General features: G+C 43.2%; 1 protein-coding gene and 1 long non-coding RNA gene across 4 annotated transcripts in view; both read left to right on the top strand.

Moving 5' to 3' along the window:
• LOC310636369 overlaps positions 1–19401 on the top strand; it is a 431277-nt gene that overhangs the window by 184393 nt on the left and 227483 nt on the right. The gene's annotated exons all lie outside the window — the stretch shown is intronic.
• The window catches only part of CAMK1 (calcium/calmodulin dependent protein kinase I), a 40725-nt gene that overhangs the window by 3051 nt on the left and 18273 nt on the right, over positions 1–19401 (top strand). Inside the window, exons 2-4 of one of the 3 annotated variants that reach the window (XM_083356068.1) lie at positions 249–310; positions 7800–8030; positions 14061–14192. In XM_083356068.1, coding sequence (XP_083212194.1) covers positions 7945–8030; positions 14061–14192 — 218 coding nt within the window. In that variant the 5' untranslated portion in view covers positions 249–310; positions 7800–7944. Of the gene's footprint in view, positions 1–248; positions 311–7799; positions 8031–14060; positions 14193–19401 lie in introns of those variants that run through there. The other 2 variants (XM_083356067.1, XM_083356069.1) reach the window with 2 other exon arrangements.

Below are 19401 nucleotides of genomic sequence, written 5' to 3'. Positions count from 1 at the left end.
ATCTTGATTCTGTCCCTCTGTTAATGCAGCCTAGCACTGTGTTGGGTTTTTTGGCAGCTGCAGCACACTGCTGGCTCATATTGAAGTGATTGTCTACTAGGACTCCGAAATCCTTCTCACAATTGCTACTATTGAGCAAGGTACCACCTATACTATACCTGTGCATTTGGTTTTTCTTGCCTAAATGTAGAACCTTACTTTTTTCACCACTGAATGTTTATTTGATTGCCATCTCATCTTTCCCTTAGGCATTCCAGGTGGCTTATATGAGGATCTCCACAACGCTATATTCTGACAGGAACCCTGGGAGGTAGGCTGGGCTGCAAGGGGACCCAAAGTCCACACAACTACCGAGCCTCGGCATAATAAGGAAAATCCAACACAGTACAGATCAATTTACATCAATGAATAGGGCTGCCCGACATGCAGGTGCGACTCTGGGCAGCTAATATTGGATAAAAATCAAGCCCAGAAAATATCCAAGCAAACAACAACAAAAGAAAACAACAGAGCAAGTCTGAAGATAAACATTCTCTTAACCTTTGTGGAATGGTCTCGTATAACACCTTGGCCCAATGCCTGAGTTAAGAGCCAGTTCTTCAAACCCTGACTGAAAGGACAGCAGAGTTAGGTCATCAGGATGTCAGGCAGGAGGGGAGTGGCTATAGGTAGTCTTTGACTTACAACAGTTTATTTCAGGGGTCTTCGAACTTGGCCCTTTTATGACTTGTGGACTTCAGCTCCCAGAATTCCTCAGCCAGCGTGCCTGGCTGAGGAATTCTGGGAGTTGAAGTCCACAAGTCATAAAAGGGCCAAGCTTGAAGACCCCTGGTTTATTTTTAGTGACCATTTGAAGTTACAGTGGCACTGAAAAAAGTAGCTTATGACCGTTTTTCACACTTACGACTTTTGCAGCATCCCCACGGTCATGTGATCAAAATTCAGACACTTGACAACTGACTCATATTTATGATGGTTGCAGTGTCCCGGAGTCAGGTGAGCACCATTTGCGACCTTCTGACATAGCAAAGTCAATGAGGAAGCCAGATTCACTTAACAACCATATTACTAACTTAACAACCGCAGTGATTCACTTAACAACTCTGGCAAGCAAGGTCATAAAGTGAGGCAAAACTCACTTAAAGACTGTCTTGTTGAGCAACAGAAATGTTGGGCTCAATTGTGGTCGTACGTCGAGGACTGCCTATATACTGTTCCATGGAGAACAGAGACAGAGAAGCCGTAGCTTCTAGATCTCCTCAGATGTCGTTCTTTTCATAGAAGGGACCCAGAGCATATCAACCCTTTCGGATCTTGTGGGGATGGTCAGAGATGAATAGAGATAGGCAGCTCCTCCAACAACTTGGCCACATGCTATGAAGAGCTTTATAGATGATAATCCACATCCTGGGAGCGACTATAGTTTGTTGCCTTGTGGCATTACATGGAACATTCAGTGGTATACCCACAGCTATCTACACTGCTGCATTCCTGACAAGCTTTTGAGTGGTCTTCAAAGGAAGCTCCGTGTAGAGCATGTTGTAACAGTCTAAGCAGGTAGTTGCGCCTGTAGATGGTAAGGGCTTGTATAATTCGCTCTGAGCTTGGTCTGTAGTAGCTGACTCAGGGTGGCACGGGCTGCCTGCCTGCTAATGAGCATGGCAGTGTTTGCCACTACCTCCTTCTGCTGTTGCCATGCCTGCTTATACCATCTTATCTTAGTCTTCTCTTTGAGAGTCATTATCAGGAGTCAGGTGGATAGATTCTTGGCTCAGAAAATACCAGGCGATCTGATAAGATGGCAATAATAAAGGGATAACTAGATTTTAGACTGTTGTGGTTTCTGTAACAACCCTAAGAACCACCTGCTGCCTGGTACACACACTGATACTCTTGAAATTAAACAATTTGTTCTGAGTACCAACAATAAACGGGCACCCGTGCCATTATTCCACAGAAAGTACCTTTAAGATTTCTTGATTTTTGCACTTTGAGGAGGGTGGGATCATTTTTGTGGGCCCTTTGTTAAGCAGTCAAAATCCATGATTAACTTTCAGAAAATCTGAGGCGATCATGATGATCGGTGAGGATCCACTTTTTACCTACTCCTGCAACAAAGCAGAAGCTGAAACTGTAGTTCCATGTTAAAAGTGTAATTCAATCTTCGGCATCTTCGCTTTTCTTTTTAAAGGAAACTATGGCAGTATGAGTTTGCCTGAGGCCTAGATTAAGTGTTCTCTGATCAGGCAAACCAGTAAGTATAGGCCAGGGGTCGGCAACCTAAAAAAGAAAAAGAGCCACTGGGAACCGGTTCCATCACAAATTAAAAAAAGAGGGAGCCGCGTGCGTGTGTCCATGCACGCGCATGCGCAAAAAGGTTTTTTGCGCATGCGCGGACGCACGCGGCTGCCATTTTTTAAAAAATGAGATGGAACCGGTTCCCGGTTGCCCGATGGCGACGGCCCGTCTGCAAAGCTGCCGCTTTCGGCAGCTTTGCAGACGGGCCGTGGCAGCTTCCGCAAAGAGCGGCGCCCCTGCCCATTCCGAGAGGTGCGCGCGCACCTCTCCGAACGACCGGAGGTGCGCGCGTACCTCCGCGCGAATGGGCAGCGGTGCCGCTCTTTCAGGAAGCCCGCCGCGGCCCGTCTGTGAAGCTGCCGAAAGCGGCAGCTTAGCAAACGGGCTGCGGCAGCTTCTGCAAAGAGCGGCGCCCCTGCCCATTCCGAGAGGTGCGCGCGCACCTCTCCGAACGACCGGAGGTGCGCGCGTACCTCCGTGCGAAGGGGCAGCGGCGCCGCTCTTTCAGGAAGCTGCCGAAAGCGAAGGGGCAGCGGCGCCGCTCTTTCAGGAAGCTGCCGAAAGCGGCAGCTTCCTGAAAGAGCGGCACCGCTGCCCGTTCGCGCGGAGGTACGCGCGCACCTCCCCAAAGGTTTGGGGAGGTGCGCGCGCACCTCCGGTCGTTCGGAGAGGTGCGCGTGCACCTCTCGGAATGGGCAGGGGCGCCGCTCTTTGCGGAAGCTGCCGCGGCCCGTCTGCTAAGCTGCCGCTTTCGGCAGCTTCACAGACGGGCCGCGGCGGGCTTCCTGAAAGAGCGGCACCGCTGCCCATTCGCGCGGAGGTACGCGCGCACCTCTCCAAAGGTTTGGGGAGGTGCGCGCGCACCTCCGCCCATTCGGGGAGGTGCGCGTGCACCTCTCCAAACGGGCGGTGCCACTCTCCATTTGGAGAGGTGCGCGCGCACCACTGCCCGTTGGAAGAGGTGCGCGCGCACCGGGCGGCTGGGAGCCGCAAGAGACGGCTCAAAGAGCCGCATGCGGCTCCGGAGCCGCAGGTTGCCGACCTGTGGTATAGGCTATTGGCAGATCGCTATCTATGTAACAACATGCAGAGTTCAGTCTAGGTTCTTGGCAGCTAGTAATCTCCCAAGATGTCTGTTCAAGGGAAAATTCCTTCCTTCCTGGCATATGTGTGTGAGTGTGTGTGTGTGTGTGTGTACACATACGTACATACACACAGTACACATTGCTGCTTCTGCACCAACCCCTTCTGTCTCTCGTTACACTTATCTTACTAAACAATTGTTCCCTGTTATATAGCAATAGCACTTAGACTTATATACTTATATAGGCCTTTGTAGTGCTTTACATCCCTCTCTAAGTGGTTTACATATTGCCCCCGCCCCAGCAATCTGCGTCCTCATTTTACAGACCTCGGAAGGATGGAAGGCTGAGTCAACCTTGAGCCGGTCAGGATCGAATTCCTGGCAGTGAGCAGTGAGTTAGCTTGTAGTACTGCATTCAAACCACTGTGCCACCATGGCTATATGAAAGCAAAGATACAGGCATGCAGTGCATATGCAGTGCATGTAAATTTAATAAATAATAATAATAATAATAATAATAATAATAATAATAATAATAATAATAATGTAACTGCAGAAGACAAGAAGGTGCAGCTATCCAGCTATTGCTGGAGTGTAGTCTCACCACTAGCCATGGCACTCTCCATCTCAGTCAATCTCACTAACAGTAGCCAGCTGTGGCTGACGGAAAATCAGCAGTTCAGGTAATCCTCGATTCACAACCATAGTGTTTAGAGACTGTTTGAAGTTACAACGGCACTGAAAAATGTGACTTTATGACCACTTTTCACGTTTACAACCATTGCAGCATCCCCATGGTCATGTGATCAAAATTCAGATGCTTGGCAACTGACTCGTATTTATGACAGTTGCAGTGTGCCAGGGTCACGTGATCCCCTTTTGTGACCTTCTGACAAACAAAGTGAATGGGGAGGCCAGATTCATTTAACAGCCATGTTACTAACTTAACAACTGCAGGGATTCACTTAACATCTGGGGCAAGGAAGGTTGAAAAATGGGGCAAAACCCTCTTAACAACAGTCTCGCTTAGCGACAGAAATGTTTGGCTCAATTGTGGTTGTAAGTCGAGGACTACCTAGAGAGGCATATATTGCCGCTTATGCTGAACGTAAGGGGGAAAAGCCAGTAGAACAACTCTTGTTACATTACTATAATTAAAGGCCCCTATGCCATTTGGGAATATGCAAAATGAGCAATATATGGAGAGCCAGATATTGCCGCTATCCTGAACATAAGGGAAGAAATCCAGTAGAACTACCCTTGCTGCATTATTTAGGATGATTAAAGGCCTCTATGCCATTTGGGAATATGTGACCATGTGGACCAGCAGCCCAAAGCCTCACTCATTTAGAGTCAATGATGAGCAATGTAGAAGTTGTAGTTCAGAAGTATAGTTAAGAATGCTTTTGGACTCTTCCTGGTAGGTGAGTAGAAGTGGTTAGTAGGAAATAAAGCTGTGCCCCTCGGATATTTCTGAACTGTCACCTCCAGCATCTTTGGCTAAGATGGCAATGATTACTGGGTTCTGTAGTCCATTAACCTTTTCCTTGACAACATCCCACAGAAGAAAAGAGATCCAGTAAGTTAAGATTACTAGACTGTGTGTGTCGGGGGGTGGGGGTGGGGGGCGGGGGAAGATTCCAAATTAAGTCTTTGTTCAAGCATGGCATTCACAGATAACTTTGGGTGGGATAGTGTAGCATCTTTGGTGAATCAAGAGAGAGTCCCCTGAAATTTTGAGCCCCCGGAGAAAATGTGAGATATAAGAGCAAGAATAAATGAATATGGGTGGGTTCAGGGCCAAGCCAGGGACCAACTAGATTTTGTGCCTCATGGGTGATGGAGAGACCCATTTCACACATGGAAACTGACAGTCCAAACTTGTTTCCATGTTGAAGGCAGGATAGTACGCTTGAGGACAGCAAGCTAGCATGGAGGTACAGGGCAGGGTGCACCCCATTGTAGCCTGTAATGCCTTGTCAGATCTACCTGCCTTCCTGAGCTACAGGACTCCTATCTGATTCTGGGTGCACCCCTGCTCCATCTTTTTCTGGTGTTTTTTTTTAAAGAATCAATACAGTATTTTAAGGTATATTAACTGCTGAAACGAGAAAAGCCGCCAGGTGAAAAATGGCCATCCCCAAGTTCTTTTGCCTCCACTTTTCTCCAATTCTATTGAGATAGGAAGGAGCCAGAGTACAGAATAAGCCAAGATAGGGAGATCTGGGGAACCAGTGGGGAAGAGACAGAGATAAGCATCCCTCTCACAGATCAAATCCTCTATTCCAATAATTAGCCTTCATTTAATGGGGTGGTGGAAGTATCACACAGGTCTGTGAAATAACATGGAGAAGCCTGAGAGCTAATTCTTCAATCCACGCGCAAATCAAAGTGGATTTCATTAAAAATTAGGTGCTTATCAAGAATCTGAGATTCACACCCCAGAGAGTTTTGCCACAGAGGTCCCAAATTATATAATGTTGAGTCTCAGACACTATTGTGCTTTGCCCTGGAAAATGCTGCTGGGAGCCCTTCCACTTTTAAATCTGCTTTATTACATTATTTTTTATTTCCTTTTTTGAGTGGCACGTTCACATCTACGTGTCTAGACTGAATATTCTCTACTTGCTCTTGCAAGGCACGGCCCTTGCTTCTCTCTCCTGGATGGGGAACACGTTTGATAGATTTTATGATGACTGTGAAATAAATATTCACGTTCAGGTGAAACACCAGCAATGTGGAACAAAGAATAGCTTTCTATTTTATGCAGACATACGCAGTTGGCTTGTGTTACAAGCTAATGCTTTGGGCCGTGGATGCTGCTGTGTGTGTTACAGAAGCTTTGAGGGAGACTGTCTCTCGAAAGAAATGGAAAGTTAGAAATAACGGGTGATTTAAGAGTTTGTTAGGGGGTTAACAACTCCAGTTCCTTTTGTTCACACAATAGACAATCATTTCAATGCAGCATTATGTATATAGTACCCTCCAACAAGAGTATGTTCACATGAACTTTCCATTCATGATAAGCATCTAGTGCAGCCATCTTGGGAAAATGACCCCTTTAAAAATGCACGTGTAAATGTCCCTCTCCTTTCCTTTTTCTCAAGATCTTCCTGGGGATTGAAAGCTAGCATCACTTGGAAAAGGGAGGAGCGAGGAAGGTTCATTTCCCCCAACGTATTTTTTTTTCTGCAGAGAAACATTACTTTTTTTGAGATGGTGGGACATTCTCAGACCTTAAAATCACATCCATTTGTCTGCACTGAGTTGGGGAAGAAATCTTCTGCCAGGAGGCTGAACGTCCTGATTCCTTTAGATTGAATGAATGTTATTTGACTGACTGCTTGCCGGGGGTGTGTCTGTCTTTTGCCAAAAAGCAACCTAGCTTGCACTGTGGGAATTTGAGGCAAGAGGAACTTTAATTGCACTCACGTGTAAGAGCTTGGTTGGGTGAGAAGGGCAAGAAGATTGTGTCATGACTTTTTAAAATGTTGATGAACAGCATTGCACATGCTGTGCATAATGTGTTTGGAATATTTAAACGATTTTCTTGGGTTTTTTTTCAGCCACAGGCAGAAGTTCAGACAATGCGAAAACATAACCCTTGTGACCAAACTAACCCAGTCTTAGGTAGCCTTTGCTAGAAGCTGGCTAATAGTTGCGGAAATGCTAGCTGTGCCTCCTATGGAGACATGGCATCTCGGCCTTAACGGAGTGTGTGTGTGAAAATATGAGCAGATCTGACCCCAAGAGACCATGTGTAAGGCACAGGAAGGTGCTGTATTTTCAGTGTTTGCAGGCACTACAGCTGTTTCCATGGAGACAGCTGTAATGTTACCAAACAGGAGAAAGTCAGAGCAATATGTTGAAGGGTGCAAAGATAAAGAGGAATTGGGGAAAGGAAGGATAAGATGAAGGCTTAAGAGTTATGAGTCCCTGCTGATCCCTTTGTAAAAGTTCATGAAGCCTTTGCAATGGAGGTTTAAGGTCTGGGGGGATCTTTTGGGCTGCAGCCTCCCAGAGGGACTTTTCAGCTGAGGAACTTTCACAAACTGTAAACCGAGACTGTGTTGTACTGATTTTAAGCTAACGCTTTTCAGCCAAGACAATTAGCACAAAGGCTGATGTGCTTTAAAGTCTGACGCAGCTGAAAACATCTTCACTGAAGGGAAGAAAAAATTCTTGCTTCATGTTGTAGGAAGAGAGCCATGTTAGTTTAGGGTAACACACAACAACAACAAAATCAGATGTCTGGGAGAACCTTATCCAAATTCTATTAAAAGGTGGAAGCTTTCAGGAGCCATGGCAAACTCCCATCAGATGCAACGTTCCATACGTATGGGGAGAACCGAGCTGAATATGCAGTTATTCATCGGCCTCGCGTTGCCACCCATTCCTTTCTTCTGCTTAATTTCAGGGCAAAGCCTTCCGATGCCTTTGTTCTAATGCCATCTGCCTGTATTCGGCTAGCTAGACCTTGAATTTACTACATCTGCCTGTTTCCTCTGCTTCGAGCCAGCTGGGAATTGAACAGCAGCCCAGCTCTTAGCCCAGGAAGAACCATGCCCCTGGAAGACGATGAACTCAGCTGGAAAAAACAAGCGGAAGACATCCGGGAAATCTATGAATTTCGGGAGGTGCTCGGCACGTGAGTTCTTTCAGCTCTGGGGCTGTCTGGGTAGAGGCTGTTGCACAAAGAGAGGAGAGAGTTTTGTGGGATCCAGTCAAGAGTGCCAGAATTTGGACTACAGTAGTTTCATCTAAAAATCTCCTCCTGGTTTTTTTTTTTTGTTTTGCCTGAGCCTTCTTCATTTCAGAAACTTTAGCCTAATTTAGAGAAGACCAGGATGGGAATTGAATCCTTTTGTAACTGTTGCTAAACAGTCAGGAGAGCTGGTAATCTTCCTAAATCTTTTCCAGATTACCAAGTCATCTGCCAGGAGATCCAAATCCCAACAGTGTTTCGCTCTCAAAATTTGTTTATTCAACATGCTGTAATCTAAATTAGCCATCCTTGTTGCCTGTATGAAGTTCTAATAGATTGAGAGGGTTCATTTACAGGTTATTATATTCTATGCAACTCTGAACTACACCCAGCAGAAGTAAATATTCTTAAGCTTGTTTACCAGGGCTATCTTGAGTGTTTGCTACAAATAAGCCTATTGTTGATTTCTGTCTTGAATTCAGCCAGTTGGTTTAGGTCAGGAGTGTCAAACTGCCGGCCCACGGGCTGGATGTGTCACGAGGAAACCGCGCCCAGCCCATTGCCAGCAATGGGGAAAACGTTCCGATACACCACGCGACGTCACATGACGTTGCGGGTTTCACATGTCTGGCCTAGATCCATTATTTGAAAACCGTTTTTTTACAAATCCAACTAGAAGTAGGTTGGGTAATTCAAATCAAATGAATACATAGAATCTATAGAAGTGAGAAGAGTCAACTTTTTAAAAAGTGGTGGGTAGAGTAGAACCTTTGAGCAAATTGCTGAAAGTTGGACCACCCTAGTGATGATGCTGTTGGGGAGGATGTATCGAAGGCGTGCCTTCTTTTTTCAAACTTTCCTTAGTGAGGTCTAGATAAAGATACAGTTGAGGTGCTGGGTTTGAAGCAATTTGGCAAATGTAAGCCAAGCAATAGTGCCTACCTGCCATTATCTCCATTAATCTGGCTAACGTTCCACTCTGGAGTTTGGAGGTAAACAAAATTATTGTCCAGACATAAGGCTAAGCTAGCACTTAGTCATCTTTACCCTAGAGCAGCCATCTCCAACTAACACACTGCAGATATATTAGATGACTTCTAAAATACAGGTGGTCCTCGACTTACGATGACAACTGAGCTCAAAATTTCTGTTGCTGAGACATTTGTTAAGTGAATTTTGCCCCGTTTTATGATCTTTCTTGACACAGTTTAGTGAGTCACTGCAGTTGTTAAGTTACTACTATGGTTGTTAAATGAATCTGGCTTCCCCATTGACTTTGCCTGTCAGAAGGTCGCAAAAGGTGATCACATGACCCCAAGACACTTCCACAGTCATAAATATGAACCACTTGCCAAGCATCCACATTTTGATCACATGACCATGGGGATACTTGCAATGGTGGTAAAGTGTGAAAAATGATCGTAAGTCACTTTTCAGTGCCGTTGTAACTTCAAATGGTCACTAAATGAACTGTTGTAAGTCGAGGACAACCTGTACTCTCTCCAATATTTATGATTGCAAATAGCTATGGAAGAGCAGAAACTATTTGCCATATTCTGTAGGAAAAGTACTACCCCTAAACATGCAGCCTTCAGAAGTTACTTCACATTATTTTTCTATTAGGAGATATATCACAGATGTCTATGGATGCTCTGGGTTTTCACGTTTCCAACTGGGGATTGTCTAGGCCAGTGCTTCCCAAATTGTGTTCCATGGAACCCTTGAGTTCCTGAAAAGCATACTAGGGGTTCCGTGATAAATCTCAAAAATCAAATTTAAAACAGATTTTAAAATAAAGCCACACAAGGCCAACTATCTTGTACCAAAATAAAGGTTATATTTAAAATGTTTTATCTTTATTTTCAAACCTACTCTATTATGCAAAATGCTCAGGCAATAGGAGTGGATGAAAGAAGTTGTGGCTTCTTAATAATAATGCTTAATAAAAATCAGGGATAGAGTTAAGGTTCTGTAGGGAGAAAAATTTCTTCTAAAGAGTTCCCTGACTGAAAAAGTTTGGGAACTGTTGGTCTAGGGCGCTAGGCCTTCGTGGAATGCATCAGCTTGGAGAAGGGTGGCAAACTGGCCATGGATCAAAATGGCCGCTGTATGAGAATGCAAAATTCCTTGTGTTCTTTTCATGAATTGCCCTGCATGCAACATCTGAAATTAATCCCAGGACTGGGTCAACAATTGAGAATTAGTTCAGGCTACCTATGGCTTCAAATATTAGCACAAGATTTGTTAATATTGACAGGAGGTGTGGGCTCCAACTTAAGTATGTGCACAGTCTTATCATGTGCTGCTATTTTGAGGAAGAGGATTCACTCCAGGTGACTAGTTATTTTAAGCTGTGGTACTCAGTGTGAAAAGCTTCATTCTGGCCATGGCAAGGCTCTTAAGTTCAGATAAGCCGGCTGCCATTTTGAAATGGACCTTTTTTCAAAGGATCTGAAATGTGGTTATTTATGGATAAAATTAGAGAACAAACAAATATGGCTCCACCATCAAAAACCCAAAGCCTATCTTTTGTTTTCCTGTTTCCCTTCCAAGCATTACTGTGCAGTAGGGAGCTGTAAATGCTGTTTAGAATAAAGTCAACATAAGCATTATTTTCCAGATGGATCAGTAACACAACAGGCCATTTTTCTCAGACATTGAATTGCCATAGACCAGAGGGGGGGGAACGATGGCCCCTTTATGATGTGGACTTCCACTCCCAGAATTCCTGAGCCAGGATGGAATTCTGGGAGTTGAGGTCCACAAGTCATAAAAGGGCCATCGTTCCCTACCCCTGTTATAGACTCTTCTTAAACATGATAGCGATTTGAACCCTCTATCTCCTAATTTATTTATTTCAATTGCTAAGTCCTGCATCCACTGGCCCACAAAAACCCATGCCATAATTATGACTATTTTAATGTTTCAGATGTCTCAAGTTTTTTGGTTGTCTTTGTTAGGTATTCAGAAAGGGGTAAGGCTATATCACCGATGCAGGGCACAGCTCCTGTTCATTCAGATCCAGCATTTCCTGAGTTTCCCTATGTACACCATACCTTTATGGTGGTTTAAGGAGTATTAATGCACATTTAGGGGAGTATGATAATGCATGTAAATAACGTCTACATGTGTGAAAATAAAATGGGAGCTGTTTTGTTTATTACTCAGCCAGTCTGGAATGAATGGATGCTGTACCTTACGTGAACTGAGTTAAGCTGTCTTCCCCACATTTCCTAAGAACTGGAAGGGAAAAGTAGGGCGCAGCCCATCCATTAGCTTTTGCCAGCCTTTGTTTTTAGCAGTGCAGCTTGTTTTATGTATAAAATGCATTAGAGGAGCCTCTGTGGACTGGATCAAAAGCTTATCTAATCCATCATCCTGTTTTCCACAGTGGCCAGCCAAGTCCCTCTGGGAAGCCCACCAGCTGTTTGAGAGGTCGTGTCATGTTGTTCCCTAGCAAGTGGTATTTAGAGGCCTGCCGAAGATACTGTACCAGATCACCATCATAACTAATTCTTATTCGTTTCCTTATCCACCACAAATTTCCCCAGGCCATAAAAAGCAGCTGGCAAGTTGAATCTGTCTGGTGGGGCTAGACGGGCTCGCTGACATATCGGAGTGTAAATATTGGTGGATATGGAGATAGGGATGCAGGCCTTCTCTTCTGTGGTTCTTCAGTTAGTTTTCCACCCATGTCTCTTCTTCCTTGCTATTCTCAGGTATCAAATCTTGGCCTTGAATCGATGCCCTGCCTTCTGTTTTTTTTAAAATGTATTTTTATTAAATTTATAAAAATACAAGTGAAATGAAAAAGGAAAATAATGGGGAAAGGGGGAGAGAGAAAGATGGGATAAAGGGAAGAAAGAAAGAAAGAAAGAAAGAAAGAAAGAAAGAAAGAAAGAAAGAAAGAAAGAAAGAAAGAAAGAAAGAAAGAAGAAAGAAGAAAGAAAAAGAAAGAAAGAAAGAAAAAGAAAGAAGGAAGGAAGGAAGGAAGGAAGGAAGGAAGGAAAGAAAGGAAAGAAAGAGAAAGAAAGAAAGAAAGAGAGAAAGAAAGAAAGAAAGAAAGAAAGAAAGAAAGAAAGAAACTTCTGTCTCTTTTCAGTGCAGTAGAATACAAATAATAACATGACAGCATCAACTTTTTACTTTTGCATACTTAATAATGTACCAGCCAGTTCTATAACAACAAACTTGTCTAATCAGCAAATCCCTTTCTTTTCTTTTTTCTATCTCAAGCACAAAATCTAGTAGCGGTTCCCAAATAGAAACCAAGCTGGATGTGTTCTTTGCTTTTCCCTACCTTCTGCTAGCACTCCACCAGATGCGATTCAATCGTAACAGAGAGGGAGATTCGTTTGCTTGCCTGCTGCATGCTTATTCTGAACAGGCTAGTCCAGGGGTCAGCAACCTGAAACAGTGAAAGAGCCACTCGGAACCGGTTCCCTCACAAAAGCAAAAACTGGGAGCCGCAGAAAATGTGTGCACATGCGCGTATATACGCACATGGGCAGAACAGGATTTGACTGAAGAGTGGAGCCAAGGTGAGATATGCACCTACCCTGCATATTTGAATTGATTGGTTGAACTTTTTTAGTCCCACTTTTTTTTTTTGGACTGCACATGGCAGAGGACTGGGAGCCGCAGAAAATGTGTGCACATGCGCGTATATACGCACATGGGCAGAACAGGATTTGACTGAAGAGTGGAGCCAAGGTGAGATATGCACCTACCCTGCATATTTGAATTGATTGGTTGAACTTTTTTAGTCCCACTTTTTTTTTTGGACTGCACATGGCAGAGGACTGGGAGCCGCAGGAGACGGCTGAAAGAGCCACATGCGGCTCCGGAGCCGCAGGTTGCAGACCTGTGGGCTAGTCTTTCAGAAAAAAGGGCGCCTGTTTCCACAAGAATGAGGGTTGGCGCGTGAATTGTATACTTCTGTTTACACAAGAGGATAGCAGCACCTGGTTCGAAGTCCAGGTATTTCTCTGTCCAAGTGGAAAGAATGCCCTACTCATCCTTATTCTTGCTCCACTTCTGACCTAGGGGTGGGATCTTCTTCCGATGGTGTTTTTCTCCTCTCATCCCCTTAGTTTGCAGATTCAGGAAGACCTTGCTGGTTTTGAGATTGTAAACCGATTGAACCTCGGTGGTTCCATACCAACTTTGCCTGCCAAGTGGATGAGCCTTGGTGGAGCAGTGGGCTAATGCCTCCTTAAGGAACACCAGCTGCCTGCAATTAGTGCAGGTTCGCATCCCACCAGGCTCAAGGTTGACTCAGCCTTCCATCCTTCCGAGGTAGGTAAAATGAGGACCCAGATTGTTGGGGGCAATAAGCTGACTTTGTAATAATGCCGCTTGGGGGGGGGGCGAAAGCAGGCATTTACATAGAATGAAGGCTACTGCTAAGCTTGTAAGCCGCCCTGAGTCTTCGGAGAAGGGCGGGATATAAATGTAATTAAAATAAATAAATAAATAAATAAATAAATAAATAATGAATAAATGAATAAATGAATAAATGAATAAATGAATAAATGAATAAATGAATAAATAAATAAATCTCAGATTCCTCTCTTCCTGGCACATTCTCTCTCCTTCCTGCCCAATGCCATCTCTCACATGTTCTCCTATAAATAGCTAAGATTCTGCAGGTTGCTGTGGTGACAGCGGCTGGGTGAGAGATCCAGCCGGGTGTAAGGGGGAGGGGTTGGTGCTGAGAAGAGGGCAGAGCAAAAAGTGAGGTCACTTGTTTTGACACACACACCCCCTTTTTTTCTTTTTTTTTTACTTTTCTCCCTTCCCTTTGCTTTGCTGGGCTGATGGACCACGTTCTGTCGTTCGCTTCCCGGACCTCAAACATTTTACATCTGTTGGCACTCTGCAGCAGGCAATGCCCACCTTACTGGGGCATCCCCTGGCCGGGGAACTGCCTAATGTCTCACTTCCCTCCTCCCAATCCATCTTGTTTTCCAGAGGTGCCTTCTCAGAGGTGGTGATGGCGGAAGAGAAATCGACTCAGAAATTGGTGGCCATCAAATGCATTGCCAAGAAGGTGCTAGAAGGAAAAGAGACCAGCATTGAAAATGAGATTGCCGTGCTGCACAAGTGGGTGGTACCTCTCCTCCTTCTCTGCCCTCTTTACTCTTTATCAGTCAGGTTCAGAAAAATAGCTGCTGATCGTTCAGACCAAAAATCGAGATGTTTTCTGAACTGTGACCAATCTAGTTGCTTTGGAAAGCTCAGAAGCGAAGCAAACCTGGAGAAAATTAGCTTCTGTTGCATCTGTCCCAAGTTTTTGATTCCTTACACATCAGGAGGGATTCGGGTTAGGGATGTTGGCCTGTTGCTTGTTGCTTCTTTGTTCAGTTGCAAACATGCAGAAGAATGTTACACATTTCTGGTGTACTGCTTTTTTTAAACTGCGTAAGCGGGAAGCAGGGAAAAGGAGAAATCCTGGTACAGGTAGTCCTCAACTTACGACCACAATTGAGCCCAAGATTTCTGTTGCGAAGCAGAGGTTAACTTTTGCCCCATTTTATGGTCTTTCTTGCCACAGTCATTAAGTGAATTAATGCAGTTGTTAAATTAGCAAGAGGGTTGTTAACTGAATCTGGCTTCCCCGTTGACTTTGCTTGCTAGAAGGCTGCAAACTGTGATCACCTGACCTCGGGACACAACTGTCATAAACAGTCAATCGCCAAGCATCTGAATTATGATCACATGACCATGGGGAGGTTGCAATGGTCGTAAGTGTGAAAAATGGTTATAAGTCACTTTTTTCAGTGCCATTGTAACTTTAAGCAGTCACTAAAGAAATCTTATACGATGAGGGCTACCTGTAATATATTTCGTTCAGTTTGGTTTTTTTAAAGGACATAATTGCTGTGCTTTGCATTGCTTCTCTTCTGCCAGAGCATCTTTCCACATATCGTTCAGTGAAGTGCAGAGATAACAGTGGAATTATTATTATTATTATTATTATTATTATTATTATTATTATTATTATTATTATTATATTTTTATACCTTGTCTATTCCATACTGCAAGGGCCCTCAACATTGTACAGCATAGGGGTATATATAGCCCTGGAGATTGTATCACCAGATGCTTCAAGGAATTTTGCCCTCAGATTGAGTCATTTCCAGCAGTAGAATGGGACTGGAGTGATGGAATTGCTTAAAGCAATAAAGTACAGCAAGGTAAAAAAAGGAAGGGCCAACAGGACTTAAATTCTTTTACCTAAACCTTTTGTGTCAAAAATAAATAGGCTACTTTCCTTCTGGGCACATGAGTAGGGTGCATGAATAAATACACATAGTTGCATCATCCTAATTAATCTAGCCTAGGGGTGGGCAACTATGCCCCCTTTACAGCTTGGGGACTTATCCCAAAAGTGCTTTTTCCAAAAGGCAACTAGACTTTCTTTCTTTTTTTTTCTTTGAAAACATTTTGTTTCTCATTCAAGAAGCTTCTTCAGTTCTAACTTTAGTTTCAGTTAGAACTGAAGAAGCTTCTTGAATGAGAAGTCAAATCTTTCAAATTAAAAAATTAAGAAAGTCAAGTTGCTTTTTTGGAAAAAGCACCTTTGGGACAACCATGACCTGGATGATCTCCGTAGCGAATCTCCATAGAGACCTGTGGGCTTCAACTCTCAGAATTCCTGAGCCAACATGGCTGACTCAAGAATTCTGGGAATTGAAGTCCACATGCTGTAAAGGGGACATAATTGCCCACCCCTGATCTAGTCCTTTAGTACAGAGATCCCCAACCTTTTGGGCACCAGGGACTGGTTCTGTGGAGAGAGAGGCTTTTCTGCGGACCGGGGTGTGTGTGTGTGTGTATGTGCGTGGTTTTGGGTGCTGCCTGCATCCTGCAGATGGGGCTTTGCTTGTTTGTGCAGACCCGTTGCTGGAATGTCACAGCCCGGTACTGGTCCATGGACTGGGAGTTGGGGGCCCCTGCTTTAGTAATAGAAAAGACATTCCTAAATCCACTCCCAGAAGCAGTGAAAATGCATTGTCTATGTCTAATTAAATTGTTGGTCTAAGCCAGTAATTAGTTCCCAACCTTTTCTATGACCCACATCCCTAGGAAATGTTTGATTAATGTTCACATCCCCTACAGAAGTAATTGTGACCAGTGACTTATGCTTAAGGGAAACTCACCACTGTTTGTGGCACCCCTTGAAATTCCATCTCTAATCCTCTGAGGTGTGGGCACCCTAGGTTGGGGACCCTGGTCCAAGTTATAAGAGGCTATTTTTTATATTACAACATTGAAGCCTATCAGTGTCAGTATATGATTTTGGTCATCCCTAATTGTGATAAACATTGGCTAACACATTTCAGGACAAGATTGGGAAAATTGCCTTAACCAAATGGTAGGGACTAAATTTCCTTTGGTGAGGTGATTTTTTTCCTCCCTCCCTCCCTCCCTCCCTCCCTCCCTCCCTCCCTCCCTTCCTTCCTTCCTTCCTTTTTTTCCTTGTTTGTGAGCCCCTTGTCCAAAAAAAATCTACTGTGAAGTGAGAAATTTAAAATTGGGTTGAGGAGCTATAGTCCCTGATATGATCAAGTTTCCGTTCTCAGTTGCTTCAAAGCAAGCTCATCACTAGCCCTCTGCAGCAACCAGATATCCTTTTTTTAGTTACCATATCTGATGTGGAATATCAGCTTTTCTGAAAATAGTCCAGGTTGGCACCGCACAGTGTTTTCTTGTGACCAGAACAAGCCGTGTGACTATTACCATCCATTGCTCATGCTTCATTAGGGCACCCTATCTGCGTGCTCTGGCATGACCCCTTTGCTGGCTATTCACTTGCAATTGTCACATTCGCTGTCTGTTACAAAGTTGGAGTTTTTCTTAGTGTTACTAAGACCTACTTGTGAGTTTTCAAGTGATCGGTTCTTGCTTAGCATCAACTATCACCAAATAGGTAGCTGAAATTAGCAAGCCGGAAAGTTCACTTAAAAGGAAGGAGCTGTGCAAATTCTCTGGGGCCAATGACTTATTGCTGAAGTAGTTCATTTAAAAAAAAAAGAATCATGAAAAAAACACTAGATAATATGATTATCTAGTGAGGTGCAACAGTGAGGTGAAAGCACATTTGCACATATAAACAGTATCTTATCTCCTGCCTCAAGCTAACAAATATTAGTTTTACTCCAACAATTTGGACATTCAGTTAACTCCATATTTACTTTGTCACTGCTATTTTTTTTTGTCTTGCTGTCTTTCCTTAGATTAGAACATCCAGACAAACCTACTACCAAATTCTTGCAGCTCTATGGACTTTATTCCCTTTTTTATACTTTAGTTTTGGCACTACTTTTTTTTAAAAAAAATAATTGCATCAGTACCTTGTCCACTTTGGACTGGAGAAATCTTGCTGGAGCTTTTCAAGACTCTAATATCTTTAATTACAATCTCCCTGCTCATCATATCTGTTTTTATTGCTTCGAACTAATCACAGTAGGAGGATTACTGAGTTTTGTTTTTTCTCCTGAATTGCACCTTGAATAACCTCTCTACAATGTCCTTAGTATCCATTCTTTCACTGTGTAGCAGTGGTAGTAGAAGCTTTCAATAACTGCTTTTTTTCCCTATCTCGTCTTTTCTCTCACATAAAAATGGCTATAATAATATGATGCCAAGGACTTGGTGAAGGACCACAAGAATGTTTTTAGTGGTGAAAATCATTCTTAGAATCTAAATTTGCACTTTTCACGAATTTACTTGAGACCAGTCATATACAGGTAGTCCTTGGCTTAAAACCGTTCATTTAATGACCGTTTGAAGTTACAATGGCACTGGGGGAAAAAAAGACTTGTGACCATTTTTCACACTTACAACCATTGCAGCAACCCCATGATCATGTGATCAAAATTTGGATGCTTGGCAACCGGTTCATATTTATGACTTTTGCGACCTTCTGACAAGCAAAGTCAGTGGGGAAGCTAGATTCACTTGACAGACATTCTACTAACTTAACAACTGCAGTGATTCACTTAACAACTGTGGGAAGAAAGATTAGAAAATGGGGCAAAACTCACTTAACAACCGTCTCACTTAGCAGCAGAAATTTGGGCCTCAAAATGTGGTGATGAATTGAGGATTACCTGTAATCTCCTGTTGCCCGGTATAGGAACATATTTATCATGCCCATATTTATTAGTGATCCTTTGCAAAATTAATAATTACTTCTTTTCGATCGTGGGTGTCCAACCTTTTGGCTTGCTTGGACTGCACTGAGTGAAGAAGAATTGTCTTGGGTTGTATATAAAATATGTAATATTTTAAAAAATCACATAATAATGTTTAAAAAATTATGATCTTGTGGGGCCACATTATTAGCTGTCCCAGGCTGCATGAAGCCTATGGGTCGTGGGTTGGATGTACCTGCTTTAGATAATACTTTTGTCGAAGTGCCTACAACACTCTTTCAAAAGCAATCAAAACCAAAACTGTGTGATATCAACAAACTGGTCTGCACAACAATGTATTGCCAATTTTTTTTTAAAAAAAATGCTTGCATCCTTTTCCTCTTTTTAAAGGCAGATCTGTAGTGATTTTGTGTTTCCCTCATTTCCATTTAGCATTTTTATAGTCATTTCTGTGCCATGGCTCATTAATTCTTACCATAAGCAAGCAAATTGGGGTAGTAAGGGCAATAATTGTAATTCTCCAGTTGTTTGCGTAGGAAGTCCTGCATCTTGATTAAAGAATCTAAGTGACTTTGTGAGAGAGGTAAAGGTTTCATATGGGGGAAATAAATGAAAAGATTTGGAGGCTGTGTTCATGAGACAGCTTGAATCCCAAATAGATGAGTGTGTTTTAGTCTAGCATGCTTTGAACTTATGCAGTTAGTTTATGCTACATTATTCACACAGAGAACTTTAAGCTAATTGAGTAATCCATGGTTAAGTTAACAACAGGGAAACAAGTTAGACGAAAAGAATTTAATTGATACTTTAAAAAGCAAATAGAAATCAAGGAGTGGATTCAAATGATGTTTATATATGTTAATTACTGTTTCTCAATAGGTCATTAATTAGTATCAGTCCTTTGTTACAAATTGGTCAAATGTACTTGATATTTAGGAACTTTTCCCTCACAGTTCACATCACATTCTAAATTTCTTCCTTTGGAATTTAATTTCTGCTTGACGATCAGATGCTTTATTCTCCCAATATGTTTAATCCGGTCCAATTTTTTGTCCAGTGGACCTGTCCGGTAGATCAGGGGTCCCCAACCAGACCAGTACCGAACCGCAGCATGCCAACAAAAATCAGGCCACACAAACAAGTGAAGCCCC

The sequence above is a fragment of the Vipera ursinii genome, assembly GCF_947247035.1.
Source record: "Vipera ursinii genome assembly, chromosome: 2".
NCBI classification, from domain to species: domain Eukaryota; kingdom Metazoa; phylum Chordata; class Lepidosauria; order Squamata; family Viperidae; genus Vipera; species Vipera ursinii.
This window is presented reverse-complemented; position numbering and strand designations above follow the sequence as displayed.